The sequence below is a fragment of the Phyllostomus hastatus genome, unplaced genomic scaffold (genome assembly GCF_019186645.2).
Source record: "Phyllostomus hastatus isolate PE091 unplaced genomic scaffold, TTU_PhHast_1.1 phas_contig_210, whole genome shotgun sequence".
NCBI classification, from domain to species: domain Eukaryota; kingdom Metazoa; phylum Chordata; class Mammalia; order Chiroptera; family Phyllostomidae; genus Phyllostomus; species Phyllostomus hastatus.
Window position 1 is genome coordinate 3,407,225 of NW_025333737.1, and position 18,675 is coordinate 3,425,899.

General features: G+C 53.1%; 1 protein-coding gene across 17 annotated transcripts in view; it reads left to right on the forward strand.

The window, feature by feature from the left end:
- MYO18A (myosin XVIIIA) overlaps positions 1–18,675 on the forward strand; it is a 93,123-nt gene that overhangs the window by 7,281 nt on the left and 67,167 nt on the right. For 16 of the 17 annotated variants that reach the window (XM_045836499.1, XM_045836506.1, XM_045836501.1 and 13 more), the window contains exon 2: positions 3,320–4,396. In XM_045836499.1, coding sequence (XP_045692455.1) covers positions 3,398–4,396 — 999 coding nt within the window. In that variant the 5' untranslated portion in view covers positions 3,320–3,397. The remainder of the gene's footprint in view (positions 1–3,319; positions 4,397–18,675) is intronic. The other variant, XM_045836500.1, reaches the window with a different exon arrangement.

An 18,675-nucleotide genomic window follows, 5' to 3' on the forward strand; every position in this document is an offset into this window, starting at 1 on the left:
GCCTGGAATGGAGAGCGGGGAGGTGGCAATGCCATTGCTGCTGGAGACTTTGGACAGGAGGACAGGAGATGCTGGAAAGTCTGGGGTCTACAGAAAGGTGACAGAGCCCAGGTCTCTAGCAGATTGGGTGCTGAGGAGCATAGGAGCAGCCACAACTGCAGCTGCACTGCAGGTCTGACCCTGAAGCAGGAGGTTGCAGTAGCTCCAGACATGGGGCACAGGAGAGAACCCGGGCCACAGCCAGGCCTGGCAGCTGTAGGAGTGGCAGTGGGGAAGGGGCGCCTGGTGAGCTGTGCGGATCACAGTGGCACCAGGAGCGTGAGGGAAGGGCTGCAATGGACTCAGTCTCCGAAGGCCTCAGGGTTGGGATAAGAGGGGTGACTTTGGCAGAAAGTTAATAACTAACCTGTGTCCACAAGAGACTTAGATATTTGGAATTTTAGAGCTAGAAGAGACCTAGATCATCTAGTCCAACCTTGAGCAAAGTGACAGGCTCAAGGTCCCCTGCTGATTTGTTGGCAGATCCAGGCCTAGATATCAGATCTCATAACACTCCAGGCCAGCATTGTGCCCTACGCTGCTGCTGCTGCTGCTGTGACTGTCGTTCCTGCCTGTCACGATGACAGTGGGGGCATGCTTTTGTCCAGACAGGGATTTATATGAAATTACTTTCCATGGACCTCTTCAGCCCAAAGATTCTAGAATTCTGAGCCTCTTTTCTGTTGATAACTGCTCAAATATGTAGGCCCCAGCAAAGAGCCAGGATTGGGAAAGGGTTGCCGAGCGAGAACTGGAGACCAAACGATGCCTTGGTGGGACTGCACCAAAGGCAGCTGGGCTCTCTGGGGTTGCACCCCGGCCAAGAGACTTGTTTGTTCCCTCCAAGTCCCTGAGGTGGGTTTCTTTCCTTATTTCCCCACAGTACTCCCTGGGGCCATCTTCCAAACCAACCCTTTAAGACAGCGCAAGTAGCCTGGGCTGGTGTGGCTTAGTTGGTTGGAGTGTCATCCTGTACGTGAAAAGGTTGGGGGTTCGATGCCTGGTCCTGGCACTTACGGAAGACAGTCAGTTGATGTTTCTCTCTCTGTCTCCTTTTTCCTCTCTCTCTAAAATCCATAGACATATCAAAAAAATTTTAAAACAGTGTTGAGTACTGGCGGATGAGGGGTAAGGTGGGCAATGACCAACTGAAGATCTTATGTCCTGGGGTGTGCAGGCCTGTGCCACACCCCCATCAATGGTTCGGGAGGAGGACAGACTCCCCGTGTCAAAGCAGAGCCCTAAAGAGAAGACGCCTGATGTCAGGCACTCCCCGCCCCAAATCAGCCCAGACCCAGCTGGCCAGGGTTGCCCCTGGCTTTCTTCCTCTTGAGCTCTACATTTCTTGTCTTCCCACTCCCAGTTACTGTGCATGGAGCATTTAGAACCAGCAAGTTCAGGGGGAACTTGATTTTACCAGGTAGAGACTGGAATGAGAGGAGGACAGGAGAACCTGCCAGGCCCACGGGGAGCTGGCTCTAGACCAGATTTCCCACCCCTTTGGGTGTGCTCTGCAACTAGAGATTTCTGAGGAATTGTACTGCCCAGTCCCATAGCAGCTAGCCACACGGGACTGCTGGGTACCTGAACGGTGGTTCATCTGAGCTGAGATGTGCTCTAAGTGTAAACTACGTGCTGGATTTCAAAGACTTTGTATGGAAAAGAGAATATAAGATACCTCAGTATTTTATATAGATTACATATTAAGATGACAATATTTTGGATACATTTACACTAAATAAATGATGTCATTGAAGTTAATTCTACCTGCTTTGGTTTTTTTTTTTTTTACCTTTTTAAATGTGACTGCTAAAACATTTAAAATTAATATATGACTTGAATTATATTCCTTTTGGGTAGTGCTGCTCTATAAAGGGTACATTTATCTCTTGGGAACCAACTGGGTGAGGGTGCTGGGAAGGGGGGAGCAGTTAGCCAGTGCACTGGGGCCCTTGGGAATTGCTGGCCTTGATGCCTTCCTAGGCATTATGCCTGGGTTGAGGGTCCCTCTCAGTAGAAAGGGGAGCCTGGGGTTCCCGCTTGGCTGAGGGGGTGGGGTACACAGAAGAAAGGCCTCTCTGGGGCCTTGCAGCATGGAAGGAGTAAGCCTGTGGTTCCTGTGTGTGGAATTCAGGGGGAAGGGCTTCATGGACGGAGAAAAAATTACATTTAATTTCTAATTAGTGGGTATGGCCTACTTCTGCTTCTCATTCCCTGCTGGTTAGAACAAGAAAGGCTCCCTCAACCCCACCCCCATCAGGCTTTTCTCAGCCCTGTGCCCAGGCAGGTGTGCGAAGTGGTGGGAAGAGGTCGGCGCCACAGGCACACGTGCCCGGGAGCCGAAGTCTTCTCTCACGCTGCCACAACTTTCTTCCTGAAGCTATATTTAGGTGTTGGTCTGGGGAAAAGGATGTGAGTTTTTCAGGATCCTGTTTATCCAGCAGATCCCACCTCTGCCCCCGCCGCACAGCTGTCTGCCCTCTGTTGAGTCTGGAACTTCCCCTTCACTTCCCTCCCTGCCTCAGTTTGGGCGCCCAGGACCTAGAAAGAAAAACAATATTTGCCATTGTTTTCTGATATGGCCACTTGTTAGCTATATGACAACTAACATACTTAATTTTCTCATTTGTAGAGATAATGATACTTACCTTGCAGGGAGGGATGCTGTGAAGTTCAAACGAGGTAGTGTGTGTAGAGAGCCTGGCATTATGCCTAAGTGGTACTCATTAAATAAGTGTTGGTTCTTCGAGGTCCTCTGTCAGACAGTGGCTAAGGCTGCTGTTCTGGGGATAACAGGCTTAGGAAAGAGCCCGGTAGCACATGATTCTGTTGCCTTAAGGGACATTGACCATGGGGAGATGATGGTACCCTGAGTCCCTTTCCTTTCTCCCTTGTGTTTGAAGTCAGGTCTCAAGTTGGCTCGACGGCATCCTCCTGCCAGAAAGTGAGATCTCCTGGATGCCCTCTCCAGGCACCCACCTAAACCTAGGTCTATCAGGGACCACAGGAAATGAGAAACTTTGGAGTTTGGGCTTTTCCAACCTTATCTAAACCTCAAGTTTCCTTATGTGTGAGATGGGGGTAATAATAGACCTTCCCATAGCAGTGATATGAGGCTTAGCTTAACCGGGACAGGTTCATACAGAGCAGAGAACTGGCGCATAGCTAGCTCTCCGTGAGGGGCAGCTGTGCTCAGCAGTTGGCCTGACTAGCCTGGAGACGTGGGAAGAGCCTCCACTCTGATAACTGTTCTCTTTCTCTCCATTTCTGTCTGCCACAGCAAGGTGGAACACAGAGGCCCTGTGCTGCACGCCCATAATCCTGTGGGGGTACCACCCCCGAAAACAGCACCCTCACCATGTTTAACCTAATGAAGAAAGACAAGGACAAAGATGGCGGACGGAAGGAGAAGAAGGAGAAAAAGGAGAAGAAAGAGCGGATGTCAGCAGCGGAGCTCAGGAGCCTGGAGGAGATGAGCCTGAGACGTGGCTTTTTCAACCTGAACCGCTCCTCCAAGCGGGAATCTAAGATGCGCCTGGAAATCTCCAACCCCATCCCCATCAAGGTGGCCAGCGGCTCCGACCTGCACCTGACCGACATTGACTCTGACAGCAACAGGGGCAGTGTCATCCTGGACTCGGGCCACCTCAGCACGGCTAGCTCCAGCGACGACCTCAAGGGTGAGGAAGGTAGCTTCCGTGGCTCTGTGCTGCAGCGGGCGGCCAAGTTCGGCTCCCTAGCCAAGCAGAACTCACAGATGATTGTCAAGCGCTTCTCCTTCTCCCAGCGGAGCAGGGATGAGAGTGCCTCTGAGACCTCCACCCCCTCAGAGCACTCTGCTGCCCCATCCCCACAGGTGGAGGTGAGGACTCTAGAGGGACAGCTGGTGCAGCATCCTGGCCCAGGCCTCCCTCGACCAGGGCCCCGGTCCCGAGTGCCTGAACTGGTGACTAAAAGGTTTCCGGCTGACCTGCGCTTGCCCCCTGTGGTGCCCCCACCACCCCCTGCCCTCCGGAAGCTGGAGCTGCAGCGACGGCCCACGGGAGACTTTGGCTTCTCCCTGCGGCGCACAACCGTGCTGGATCGGGGCCCCGAGGGCCAGGTCTATCGGAGGGTGGTTCACTTTGCTGAGCCTGGTGCAGGCACCAAGGACCTGGCCCTGGGGCTGGTGCCAGGTGATCGTCTGGTGGAGATTAATGGGCACAACGTGGAGAGCAAGTCCAGGGATGAGATTGTGGAGATGATCCGACAGTCCGGGGACAGCGTGCAGCTCAAGGTGCAGCCCATCCCAGAGCTCAGTGAGCTTAGCCGGAGCTGGCTGCGGAGTGGCGAGGGACCCCACAGGGAGCCAGCCAATGTGAGTGTTTCCCTGGGGATGAGCAGGGACCGGGATTGCTGGTGTCTCCTGTGATTGTATTTAGGTGGATGATTGGGGTACCCAAGAGCTGGCTGGAGCCAGAGCCCAGCAAGTGTGTGAGTGGTGAAGCTGGGCCAGTCCTTGGGCTTCAGGACCACCTACCTGGCTTGTGGGGAGAAGAATGACCCTCAGGTGGGGGCTGTACATGGTCATGCAAGCTCCATGGTTTCCTGAGCCTGAAGGTGGGGCATGGGGGCTAACAGGTGCCACTTCCGGATGTGAGACAGACAGTATGGACTCCTAGTCCAGACTGGTATCTGGACTGATACATAGGATCTCTATGTTATTTAGATATTGGAAATGGAAAAAAAAAGATAAATTATTTCAAATCAGGGCTGTCATGGAAATCTGGATGTGCAGCTGCTGTGGTAGCTCCTGGGAAGATGACCTCAGGCCTCCTCTTGCCCCTTAGTGAGTGAGGACTTGAATACCAGGTAAGGTTGCAGGATAGGCAGGGGCCGAATTGTGAAAACCTTGTAAATCATGGTAGGAGTTTAGATCTTACCCCAGTGGAATGGGGCCATTTCAGGGTTTGAAGCAGGGGAGTGTCTGGGCCTGATTTATAAAGACTGCTTGTACTCCAAAAGTTTTATTATCTTGCCTGGAAGAAGAAAATGCATGGCCCTGGAAACATCACAGACACTGAGCCTACAGAGGTAGTACGGCCTGACTATCCTTGAGGCCCCAACTGTGATCCTGCCACACAGAACAGCAGTGGAAGGGGTGACATAGGCCCAGGAGAGATTTAGGTTAACTGTATCCATCAGATTTAGCAGATATCTGTTTATTTACCAAGGACCACCCCAATTTAACTCCTGAAAAGATGGTCTTTAGGAGGATGGAGATCTCTAACCCAGGGGGCCCTTTAATAGGGTGGCTACATAGCAGTTTGAAAAGTTCTGCCTGGAGACAACACATGAAGGATGAGTTGGCCTCTGGTCATTCCTTTCTCCCAGCTGTGGCTTTTAGGACTGTCCCAATCCCTGAAGCCTGACCAGTGCACAGCCTGGCCAGGACCTTTCAGCACTAAGTGACCAACCAGATGTGTCCAAGTCAGAAACAGGAGGAAATGCTAAGGAAACAGGCAGAGTCCCGGTCCTAGCTTTCTCTGCAGGACAGGAAGTAGTTGCTCAGATGGCAGCTCAGCCTAGCAGCATTCGGGCCTGGAGGGCTTGGGAGCGGCAGGGTCAGACTCTGGCAGGAAGCATGGGCGCAGGTTCCAGACCTGGCTTTACCCTGGAGCTGGTGGGGTCAGGCAGCGTTGCTAATCAGGAAGGGGTGGTGAGTGGGAGAGAGCCTGTGGTAGAATCCAGGGAAAGGCCCGTACGTATTTATTCCAGAGACACATTGAGCACCTTCTCTGTGTTAGCCACCAGGCTAGACTGAACTTGGGGAAACAGCTTAGAGGGAGTGGTCTTATCTCAGAACCAAAGACCATACCATGTTGCCGTGTCTATCTACTTTCTCCCAGGCTAACATTGCCTTCAGCAGATGGAATTTTCTTCTTAAAGAATGAGTCCCCCAGAGGATTGTTGCCAGCTCCCTGCTGAACCACAGCACAGGCCTCTGTGGGGCTCAGGGCCTGGCATCACAGATGCTGGTTAGTTTTCCTCTTTGTAGCACAGGGATCATCTTGGCATCTCGTATTTCCCAGCCTCTCTCTTCCCTACCTAGCTGCTGCTACACCATCCCTGGGGAAGTGGATGGATTAGCTCTGGAAGCCCAAGTGGAACCCATCTTACAGCTGGTATCATAGAAGTGCGGGCTTGCTCTAGCCTGTGGGGCGAGCCCATTTGGTGCCCAGAGGACTTCTTCCCCTACCTGGGGGATCTGGCAGGGGACACAGTAGAAAGCCCCTTTCTAGAACTATCTGACGAGACAACCAGAAGTGTAGGGCTAAAGGAAGCCACATATCTTTTCTTACCTGGGTAGGTGGTAGGGACCCCTGCCACATAGAGGGGAGCAGAGGGAGCCCAGCACTGTGGCTCCTGAGACAGCCCCTGGGCTAGTGTGGGAGAGCTGCAGCCTAGGCTACGGCTCTCAGCCTCTATCTCCTCTTCTCCCACTCCTGCTCCTGCTCCTTTTTTTGGCAGCAGCTCTAATCCCAGTCCCATGCCAAGAAAAGAGTCTTCCTACCTCCTCCATACTCCTGGGTGGGCGGGGTCCCCTGACAGCTCTAGCCCCACAGGGACAGCTCTGGCGGCCACCCTGCCTGCCGGGCCATCCATCAACTGTGTCCACACGTTGCCTGTCCCCAGGGAGCTCTAAGGGAGCTGGCTGGCCATCTGTTTTCTTTCTGCACACAGATGGGGGCCAAGCCCCATGGCTCCTGTCCATGGTTCAGAAGGCCCCAGGGAGAGAGAGCCCCTTGGGTTTCCTTCTCGCGTGGTGTGTGTCCAGAATGCTTGGCTCACACCTTGTTCATACGTCCCCGTAGCTGCTAGGCAGGGCCCTGCTGGGAGTAGGGGGAGCCACAGGAGTAGGCTAGACTTGGAACCTGATAGAAATCACTTCGGAGGCCTGAGAGAAGCAGTCCTTCTTCTACCGTCTGTTCTTCCACTCTAAGCCCGTGATTGTAACTGGTGTGGTGCAAGAATTTTTAAGACATGCAATACTTGATTATTTAGTCAAGGGCACTGACCTCTTTTCTCTTAGATTGTCAAATAAAAAAGATGACAACAGCCAACACAACAACAGCCATCTGGTGTGAATGAATCAAAATTATACCTGTGTTTTTTGTCAGATCAGCAAAAAATATCATGTTTTTTAGTGTACCACAGAATTTTAGGAATTAGTCTGTGTGTGCCGTGAGATGAAAAAGGTTGAAAAATCGCTGCACTAAACAAACATTTGTTGAGCACTTACTGTGTGTCCCGGGACTGGCCGTGAGAAGCGCACAATCCCAGCCCCAAGGAACTCCTAGTCTAGCTGGAAAGATGATCAAGTAGCAGACAGTGACATCGCCATTTGAGAAGCTCAGTGACGGGCCAGTGCAGGTTACTAGGGAGCACAGAAGAGGGACCTTCAAGTGTAGTCTTGGGGATGAGTCAGAGAGAGCTGACTAGGGGAGGCAGGAGGGAGGAAGAGGCTGTCTTACACATAAGTCAAGGCCTAGAGATTGGAGAATAAGGCTGGGGGACAGTGTATGGGGGCAATATTGAGAGAAGCAGCAAGAGGAGCAAGCAGGCGCCAGGTCACAAAGGCCCCTGTGAGCCATGTCAGGCAACGTAAACTTTAACACAAGGGCAACGTGGCAGTTTAATCAGGAAGTGTTAGGGACGGAGTTTGGAAAATCTCTTTGGCTGTTTATGGAGACCTTCTGGTGTAGCAAGGGTAGCCGCAGGGAGAACAGTGAGGGTGCTATTCTGGTGATCCGAGAAGAATGACTGGAGGCCTCACTTGGGTGGAAGCATTGGAAATGGCATGTGGAACAGATGTAAGCAACTGAGGTAAATTCCGGGGCCTTGATGATCGACTGATGTGAGGGAAGGAGGAGAGGAGGGGTCAAGTGTGACTGCCAGGTTTGGGGAAGGATGCTGAGTTCTTTCAGTGGTTCCTCAGGAAAAGTGTTTTGGGGGGGGCATCTGTTTTTAGGTCAGTTATTCTTAAGTCTTCTAAAGGCAAAGTGTTCCCTGAGTCTGGTAAGATGAAGGGAATTGTTGGTTAAGATGGGGATCTTAGAACCCCAGTTGGATCGAAATTCTTCTCTCCAGTCCCATGAGTATGGGCAGGAAAGTCCAAGCCCACTGAGAAGAGGCAGGGGCGGGTAGGCAGGGTCTGGAAGACTGGTCCCTTCCATTCGTATCCTCAGTAGGCCCAGTGTGGGGGCCGAGTGGATTATCTGCAAATGTTGGATGTTTCTGCTGAGCTCAGAAAAGTCCACCTGGCTGAACCCTGGCCAGTGCAGTTGCTCTCCTGCTGCTAAGAGCCAGAGGAGCCGGCCTGGGTGGGAGCCCTACCCAGGAAGCACTGCTTCCTGAGCTTTTGAGGTGGTGGTAGGAGGAGAGAGGAGGGGGTTAAAGGATGGCCTGCTACCCTCTCCCAGTCAAGTCTAGTTTCCTGAGCCCTGTGGAGCTGTCAGGCATTTGCCGAGAGCTGTGGTAGAGTTTCTTCTCTGGTTGGACCTTGGAGTTTGCCCACAATTGCTATAGCATTGTGAGGTTCCTTAAGAGGCCGTCATAGCCATCTAAAGCACCTCCACACTCAGGAGAACCTAGAAGAGTGCAGGTTGTAGTGGAAAGAACATGGGCTTTGGAACCCATTTGAGTTACACTAAAGTGACCAAACTTTTCTGAGCTTCAGTTTAGTCATTCCCTTGAACAATTTTTTTAAAATTTAAAAATATATTTATTGACGTTAGAGAGAAAGGAAGCGGGAGTAGAGAGAGAGAAACATCGATGTGAGAGAGAAACATCGATCAGTTGCCTCCCATATGTGACCTGACCAGAGATCAAACCCACAACCTACCTAGGCATGTGCCCTGACCAGGAATGGAACCCCCAGCCTTTTGGTTTACAGGCCAATGCTCCAACCGCCTGAGCCACACTGGCCAGGGCTCCCTTGAACACTTAATGAAGGCTGTTTGAGGACCAGGCACTGTACTGAACACTGAAGGATCAAGCAAATAAAATACAATCTTTCCTTGAGGAAGCCTAGACATAAGTAAAGAAAGGTAACCAAACAACCGTAACTGCTGTCATAGAATTCCGTACAGGTAAACAGAAGGGTGGGAAGGAAGAAGTGGGCAGTTCTATCTGGGGAGAGGGGTGGTCATCAGGAGGGGCCTCTTATAGGATGTGACCCTTGATCTCCATAAATGAGCCTTATCTGTCCTCCCAGAACTGGAGATGAAGTCAAAGAAGGATGCACGCCCAGTGAACTCACTCCAGTTTTCTCTGGGGCGGAGAAGAAAAGGAGACTTGTTTTTTATTCTGTGTACTATACTTTATGGGTCTTTATTTAAGATAGACATGTTTATGTGTTAGGTGAGATCACTTAGGCAGACTTTGGCAAGTAGTAAATGCTTAGGAAGATTAGTATCTTCCCCTCTGCCCAGTCTCTGAAGACATCCAGGAAAGGTAATTTTGCAGCCTCCTTAATTAACCCATCCTCGTGTTCTCCCATCGTTGCTCCTGGTGAGGTTTTCTTTCCAAGCAGGACTCCTGATGCTTTTGTCCAAACTCTCTCACTGTGGCCCTGAAAAAACAGCCAGCCAAAGGGAGAGGTGGGCACTGGATGCTCCTAGCTTTTCCTGGCTTCTTAGCTCCCAGCTTCTTGGGCCTGCCGACATGGACGTCAGAGGCCCTGCAGGAGACAGCCCAGTCAGGGTTGCCTGCATGTGGGAGAAGGGCGGGGGTCACTTTGCCATAGTGGAAGTCCTAGACCCCTGGGCGGGAACTGTATGAGCCTCATCGTCCTCATCCACAGGATCCCTGGAGTGGGGACTGTGGATTCCAAGGAGAGACTAGAAACTGTACCGCTTGCAGGTCTGCCGGGCCAGCTGCTGAGCAGTGGGCTTTCCCAGGGGCTTCTGGTGGTGCTGGAGCAGCCGCATGCTGCCTGGGCTCAATGTTCCAGGATGCTTCTGTTCCTAGTGCCGCTCTAAATGGTCCTTGGAGGGGTTTTGGTCTTTTAAACAATTTTTACTTCATTTTGTGCCAAAGCTCCAGGCACTTTTGGCATCAAGAGTCTCGCCCTGTAAGAGCCCTGGTCTGGGGGCTCAAAGTAAACCCAAACAGAGTTCTTTTGGGGCCAGTGGGCAGGTTCAAGGGCACGAGAACTGATGGGTGAAACGCATTAAGGAGCATTTCATGTGAGGGGTATCTATCCTGGATTAGTTTGCAGGCTGCATGGGACCGGCAGGATAGAGTGGCACACTAGGTCGTTTCTGTCCTGCTAGGTCTCCCTTCTCTGTCCTCACAGGCACCGTTCTGCCTTCTTCCCGACGAGATGCTAGATGGACTGCAGCCCCTGAGTGTCCTGACCACCCAGCCCGTGGGTGATGGGGCACAGTGCCCAGGCCCCATCAAACTGGGCGTCATGGTCACTGGCTGCCTTTGCAGGCACAACTTGGACCCCTGGTGGGGGGGGGGGGCAGGGCCTTGATGGAGGCAGCCTGCCCTGGCCCCTCCCAGCCCTGGCCAGAACCCCTCCAGCCCACCCTGATGCCCTTGGCCATCCTGCCCTCTGCTCCCTTCTAATCTCTCTTGTTTACATTGAAGTGGCTCTGGAAAATACCAGATATGCAAACACCCAGACTGGGGGTGGGCGAGGAGTGGGGTGAAGGGGGGGTGTGGTGGGTGGGAACACAAGTATTTTAAAAATGCTGCAAATCTCTACAGTGTTTCCCAGAAACCACAAGCACGCGTTCTGCCTGCCAGCAGGGCTCCCGCCACCCCACTACACTGAGCTGCTGGATCGTCCTCACTGCAGCCCCCCCCGGGGGGGGGGAGCCTCTGTGGGGGTGGGGACTGGTGACCCAGCTGGGGAGGGGGCGCCCCTGCGGCCTGGGCAGGCTGCCCGGTGCCTCCCTTGTCAGTCCCGGCAGTAGTGCGGACACCCCCCAGGCATCCAGCCCCACTGTGGGCGCCCACCGTGGCTGACAGGCACTGCCAAGGAGTGGAGTCGTGGTGGCTCCCCGCCTCCTGCCGAGCAGTTTGCGGGGGGCGGGGGAACCCCAGCCAACCCTAGAGTCCTGCTTGGTGTTTGGCAGCAGCTTCTTTTCTGTTAAATACAGAGGACAGTGTCAGCAGAGCTTATTTTTTCAGTTGCTGGCTGTAGTTTGGTTGGAAAGCAGTCTCCTTAGACCTGGGTCGCCGCTCCAGCTCCCTTGATCTCCCGCCGAACGTTCCTCAGAATCGGGGCGTGGCTTTCTGTGCAGGCTCTGGGCCAGGGGACAGCGTAGGGTCTCTGTCCAGTATTCTGCATGGCATCCAGCACAGTATGTCGCACAGACATGCTTCACGGGTGGTGTTTAATTGATCTGGTCAAGATTCTGCTGAACAGAAATGCCTTGAGGGACGGGCGTGAAAAACAATAGCAAGGATGAGGATCGTGGCTAGTGTTCACTGTACATTAGGCACTGCTCTGGATGCTTTATTTTTATTAACTCATCAGATTTTTCCAACAACCCTTTAAAGTAGGTGCTACAGTAATCTCTCTAGTCTATCGATGAGGGTTACAGAGGGGTGAAGGTTAAGTAAATTGCTTAAGGTTTCCAGGCTATTAAACGACTTGGCAGGATTCGAACTTAGGACATCAGCTCCTTGTTCTTTGCTTATGTGCTGTGTAATAAGTCCTCACTTAATGTCATCAGTAGGTTCTTGGAACTATGACAAAAGGGTGGATAATGAAACCAGTTTTAGCATAGGCTACTTGATATAAACAAGTTCCTACATCATCTCATCAATGTTACAATGAAATGACACTGAATGAAGTGACATTATTTGAGGACCTGCTGCACAGAGCAGGAAAGGCCGTGTCTGGATACCCTTCCACCCCGACTTCCTAGCCTAGGTCTGGACCCGTCTGATTCCTGCTGCCCTAGAAGCCTCCTCTCCAGAGGGGAAGGGGAAGCCACAGTCACTGGCCACTCTTGCTCTTGCCCTGTGGACGGTGAGCCACAGAAGGTGCAACCAGTGCTCACAGCTTCCTGAACGTTAAGCAGAGGAAGTGAGCCCAAGGGGCAGCAGGCGGGATTTAATCTCGTGGGAGCTGGCGGAGGTCCTGGGAAGGGTGGCCGAGGGAAGCCTCTGGGAGAGAAGCGGCACCTGTCTGGTATCGGTTGGGTGTGGTCTCCCCAAGGTGGGGGGGGGGGGTTACACTTTTGCGCCTCCTGCATGTCCCCTGTGAGATCGGGGAAGGCAAGGGCATGGCCCCCTCACCTTTCTGGCCCTTACTGACATGCTTGTACTGACCGACACAGCACTTGGGATGGCAGGATCCCTGGACTGTCACCTCTGGCCGAGAGTGTGTCCTCTTCTGCTCCACAGGGACTGAACTCTGTTGTCTCCTAGTGTGCACCGTGGGGAGAAGGCAGGGAGCACGGCCTGGCAGAGTGCCGAGCTCGCAGTGCCAAGCGCGGAGTGGGTGCGAGACGCAGAGTTCTCATGTGCTTCTGCTGTTGAGTTCCTGCTGCTCCTGTGTCTGTGCTGCTTTTCCCTTCCCACCCTCACACACTGCTGTTCACCAGCTCCAGTTCAAATGTCTCTTCCTCAGGGAAGCCCTCCCTGATCCTCTCAGACCCTGTCAGGTCCACACCCTGGCAGCACCCATCTTTCTCCTTCATAGCAGTCATCGAGGTTACACTTCATTAGTTGTCTGCTCACTCCTCCAGCGCTGGAGTACTTCGTGAGAGCAGGGGCTATTTGATGAAGAAAGGAAGATGGTGCTCAAGTCAGGGACTGATTTCCCATTCTTTATCCAGTTCTTGTTTAGCTGTTTGGGTTCCTAGAACCCTCCCCGCTGGCCGCGGTGACTTGTCTGAAGTCCACAGCTCTGTTTCCTGTGCCTGGGCACTCGGCCTCTCTCCCACGGGCTCTCCGGAGGGGAGATGGGCTCTAGGCTTCGGAAGCAGGGGCCTGGGGGAGGGGCCCTGGCAGGGGGGTCCCTCAGATGGCCTGTCTCTCACGCCTGCACTGGAGCTCCCAGAGGCACCAGGCTTGGGTGAGAAGTGCGGGCAGTGTCACATGGGGTCACACAGTGTCCAGCCCTGAGGATCTGGATTACAGAGAGGTTAAGGTTAAGTAAGTTGCCTAAGGTTTGTTGCCTAAGATCCCCCAGGGGACCTTGGAGGAATGTGCCTGTCTTATTGGCTGCAGGTCTCTGAGGGGGTGGAATGTGGCCCTGTAGGGTTCACGGCTTCCTCTTCCCTTCTGCTGCTTTCCCTGGGCTGCCTTTGCGCTGGAATGTCAGCAGGCTGGGAATTTTCATGGCAAGGATTTTTCCTAATCAGAGCAACGGATTCCTGCTGGAGCCTGGGGACAGCTCCTGGCTGGGCAGGGGCTACCGGGGAGGCCAATGGTGGGTGCGAAGGTGACCCCAACTCCTCTGCTTTTAAGTCCTGGGCTCAGTTCCCACCCTCTTTGGAGATGCAAACATCTGTCTCCCCACTGGGCCAGGCCAGGGAACCTGGGCTTCTGGAGCTATGAGGTTCAGGAGAGGCAGTGGGAGGCCTTGGGGATGAGAGACTGCACCTCAGTTAGGAGAGAACATGGCTGTGGCCTCGCTTCCTCTAGCCATGTGTGAGTCATGAGCGGGAGGGAGCCGCCTCGGATTCCATCCGCAGGTGGGGCTGCGCCTGCCAGACCCAGGTTCTCTGGCCCAGGTAGGTTACCCAGCCTTGGTGGGGAGGTGGCACTGCTGAGTTTGTCACCTGTATCTGTCCACTCCAGGGCCTGGTTCCCTTTCTTTGTGACCTTTCTCCTGTGCCCTTTGTCCCTTGATCTCAATTCTGCTGGCTCCTCCCTCTCATTTCCATTTCTGCAAGGAGCTGACTCACTTCCTCTGTCCCGCCCCACCCTCTCTCACTGCCAGGCCTTGTGGCATGCAGGGTACCCACAGGGAGGGAGATTTCTCACTTCCCCAGCTCTTTTCTCTGGCTGCAGAACAGGCTGCCCCTGGCTCTGGGCAACTGAGGGCTGGGGTGGTTTGGAGTGGGAAGGGGACATGGCTCTGGACTATAGGACAGGACAGGCGTGAATGGCCCCAGCATCTTGGCACAATCAAGGTGGGTGTCAGGAAGCCTTGAGTAGCACCTGCTCTGTGTCACACGCTGTGGGCTTGGTTCTGGGGAGGAGAGAGGCTGAAGATGCCATCATTGTGATGAGGGGGCCTGTGCTTTCTCTAGAACAGAAGACATCTGCAGAAAGATAGATCTCAGCCCAGGGTGGCAAAGGCTCGAGGCCAAGCAGTGACAGCACTGTCAGGCAGCATGAGACAGTTGTGACTCTCTGTGGTACCCAGTTGCATGCCCAGCCCCATCACATGGAGGGAAAAGTATCTGGAGATCCCAGTGGAGCTTTCCAGAAACGTATCGAGAGGAAGGGTCTCTGATACTATCTCACTCATCTGAGGGCTGGTTTGATGGCCGAGCTGATGGCAGAAGCACAGCTTCAGAGAGTGAAAGTTTCCTCCCTGAGTAGGCTGCCATCTCTTACCTTGTCCTCCCCGGAGGGAGCTATCCAGGCCTCAGGAGCCCGAGTGTCTGGCACTTCAGGCACTGAAGACCCAGCCTGTGCCGGGCCTGGGACAGCCTTCCATCCTTTGACGCAGGTAGCCCAGGGTACCTAAAGGACACACAGACCCAGGGTGAGGTCCCCACTCTCTTGGCCATGCATCAGGATCGGTAGAGGCAAGAGGGACACCGGGCCCACCGCTTGAGAAGCCTGAGGGACTGACTACCATGGGCTGTCTTCCTGGATTCAAGCGACCAGCAAACATCCTTGTTCCCAGTAGCACTTGGCCTCGCCTGGCAGAGTCCCCACAGCGTAATTCTGGCCTCAGGATTTCTGGACAATGACAGGAGTTTCTCATTCAGGTGAGATTGGAGGTGGCAGGAAGGAATGAGGCCTAGGCTCAGAGAAGGTGAGGAGTATCAGCCTGGGTACCTGGCCCTACCTGGTGGGATGTGAACCTCTACTACAGGCATGGACGCCTGCCTGCACTCCTCCCCCACCCATCATTACTTGGCCTGGAGCTGGGCAGCAGAGCCAGGCTCTGTGAAGGGACACCCAGCTTGGAAATGGCACACACACACACACACTGCAGAACTTAGTCTGGGTGGTCCTCTTCTCCGAGACCCTTGCAAAGCACTTCTGCCATCAGCTTCCAGTCCTAACCAGCCCTCACTGTCTCTGTCCAGAGGGAAGCTGGCTTCCAGCCACAGGGCCTGGTCTCTGGGTCAGGAAGGCAGAGTTTTCTAGCTTTTATCAGGGCCCTGATTCCCCACCCAGCCCCTGTGTCTTTCTCAGACCACTGGTTTTGAGGCCTTTTTCTTCTGTGCCTCTGAGAGAGGGAACCCAGCTATAAAAAGTCCCCGATCCTCTCTCCCCACCTATTCTCTTCAAATCCAAAAAATGCAGCTTTTGTCGTTGCTGTAGAAACAGATGCTTGGCAAATATGAAGTTGGATAGAAGGGCTGGTTTTGGCTGTAGGAACTGCCTTCAGCTCATTTTAGGGAGAGAAAGAGGAAAAAACAACACAGGCAGAAGGACCCACAAATCAGGAGCTGTATAGATTGTGTCTGTATCCATCTCATTAATACATTGGTTCATACTGGGTATAGCAAGGACCCTGGAGCTAGACTGCCTGGGTTCAAATGCTGCCTCTGCTGCTTACTGGCAGGTGACCTTGGGCAAATTATTTACTTCCTCTGTGCCTCACTTTCCTCATCTGTAAAGTAATAATGATAGTACTTTCCTTACAAGGTTGTTTTGAGGATTAAATGAATCAATACATATAAATCACTTAGAACAGCATTATCATCATCATCATCATCATCATCATCATTAATCTGCCCCTGAGTATTGGGCAGCACTTGGTGCTTCTGAGCTGAATGAGTCATGTGCCCACAGGAATGCCCTCGGCCTGTTAGTGACTCAGCTCATCTCCTGGGGTGGGTGTGGCTATGCCCTTGTCCTCAAGATGGTGCTTTTGGCCTATGGGCATTCCAGGCGGACATAGGGAAATTAGGCCCAGGTTGGTCTCCAAGGGCCACAGGTAGCCCCAGAGTGGGATTGCTGTGCCCCGGGCTTCCGATCTGTATGATTTGATGCCAATTGTCTACTTTTCCTATTACTTCCTCCAGTCGAATTCTTGACTGATGCCAATACCTTTGAATACCAGACTTCTATCTACCTATTTATTTTCTAGTTGAACAAACAAACTAGACTTTTTGTGGTCTCTCTACAACTTATTTTGTTTCTTCACACCTGCCTTGCCTCTGACAGCTCTTCTGGATTGAGGCCGAGCAGGAGCTGGGGCCAGAACTGAGGACCGAGCAGAGAGGCAGCCCTGACCTGCCAGGTCCCGGGTCTGATCTCCGCTCTTTCCATCGCACATACGAGCTTCCGAGGGACTCTTTAACTGTAGCAAAACCTTCCATATTCAGTGCCTGTGATAGAACATGATAGTGGTCACACCTATACCGTTCCCCTGCCTCCCTGTCCTCCTGCCCCACTGAGGATACCGGGCTCGGGGAGCTAGTTTGAGCCTCTCTGGCATGACAGTCGTGTTCCAAAGTCCTTTCTCCACCATGTCCTCCTTCCCTTTTTCCTGGTTTGGTTCATCCAGCTGGCAACACAAGGAGGTAGCCAGTTACGGTTCCCATGCCCCATGGCAGAACTCCTGGCATGCGGCTCAGGGTGAGGCTTCATTGGCCTTGTTTGTCCTTGAAAGTGCAGGATTCTGCTGGGATTTGTCTCTCTGGGAGCACTAACATCAGCTGAGGCTAGCAGGGTGATGTGGGGAAGCCCTCAGGCCGCTGCATTCCTGACGTCTTACCCATGCGTGGTCCAGGGACTGCAGAAACAAGGAACGATTGTCTTCTGTGGCACTGAGGGGCTTTCTCCCCAGCCTGGGATGCCTTGCGATGGGGGCTGGCTTCCATTCAGCCTTGCCTTCTCAGCCCCTCTGCATCTGGCTTCTGCTCCCAGGCTGGGTGTTAACTTGTGGCTACAGTCCCCTCCCTCACTTCTTTCTGAGGCCTAGGGGTCAAGGCCAGGCACACTAGGACAGGAATCTAAGTAGAGTCTGGGGCAAGGGTGGGAAAGGGCAGCAGGTGGTCTGGGGAAATACCTGAGGGGGTCTTTGGCAAGGATGACCAGGATAAGCTGAAACGGGTTTCTTCAAAGCCAGATGGAATTCTCCAAAGAAGGAAACGCTCAATAGTCTGTGCCCTCCAACTTGGTAGCCATTACCCACATGTGGCTATTGAGCACTTGAAATCTGACCAGTGTGACTGAGGAACTGAATTTTTAATTCTAATTTAATCAGAAGCAGTATTCCCATTGTTTCTCTTTATCTTCCATTTAAATAGCTACACACAGCTAACGGCTGCCGTGTTAAGTAGGCGCAGCTCTGGACAGCTCTCTGAGAAGAAATGGTGAAGTGCTCCTTAGGCTGTTCTCCTCTTGCAGTCCCCCTGGTGAGACTGGGATGGTGGCATTTTCCTTTCCTTTCATGAAAGAAGTCTTGCCCTCTCTGGCAAGTTCTACACTTCGCCAGCTCTGGAATCCTAATGCCCCAGAGGCAGCAGGTCCCTGGCCGTGCGCCACCACAACTGGGGCAGCGCTTCCCCACTCGCTGAGCATGTTTTCTGCCCAGCTCGGTAACACAGGTGCTCACACGCCCCAGTGGATTTGGCCGGGGCTGTTGGTGCGGAGGTGGTGGGCTGGTAGGAAAAGTCGAAGCTTTTACTTCTCCCTTCCTGCTTCTGTGGAAATTGGGTTTGTGCTTTATTTTTACTTGCAAGAGTTCCAAAGAGAGGCCCAATAGGGGCCTCCAGAGGTGAACACAGATCCTCAAACATTTATTGATGTTTGGAGGGACCTGAGGCTTATCTAAAGGAGACTCTGACTTTGAGAATAAGCAAGGACTACAATTCTCACCGTCTGGAAGACCTTATTGGTATTTTATTTAAATCAGCGCAGCTAACCCTTAAACTGGGTCTCCTTTTTTTTTCTTCTGTGGACATAGAGAATTGTTATTTATGTGAAAAAGAGAACAATGCTTCATTATGTTTATTCTCTCATGTCTGTCAGAGGGGGTGGGGATGGGAATATCGCCTGTGTGGTGCATTTTGTAGACTCAGAAATCACCCAAGTCTTGGTGGGATTTGGGGCAGGGGCCTGGAGAATTTTGGGAAACCCTCCTCAAGGCTGGTCCTTGGCTTTGGGCCATGTGGGAGCTTGAGGAAGCAGGAGCAGTTTGGAAATCCCCAGGGGCCATGAGGAAATCCCCAGCAGCTGAAGCATCCCCAGGGACCAGAAGGCCTACTGGAGCAGCCAGTCAGGTGACTCCTGAAGGCAGCCAGGCCCGGACTCTGAAGGGGCAGGCTCCTGGTCTTACCAGGGAAGCCAGCCCCCGTCCCTGCTGGGGCTCTGTGCCCGCGAGATGGTGTGGTGTCACCAGGCTATGAGCAGACAGGCGCTGGGGGAGTGAGCAGCCCTAAGCCTCAGTGATCGCCTCTCACGCAGTGACCTGGGGCTGGCCAACCCCTG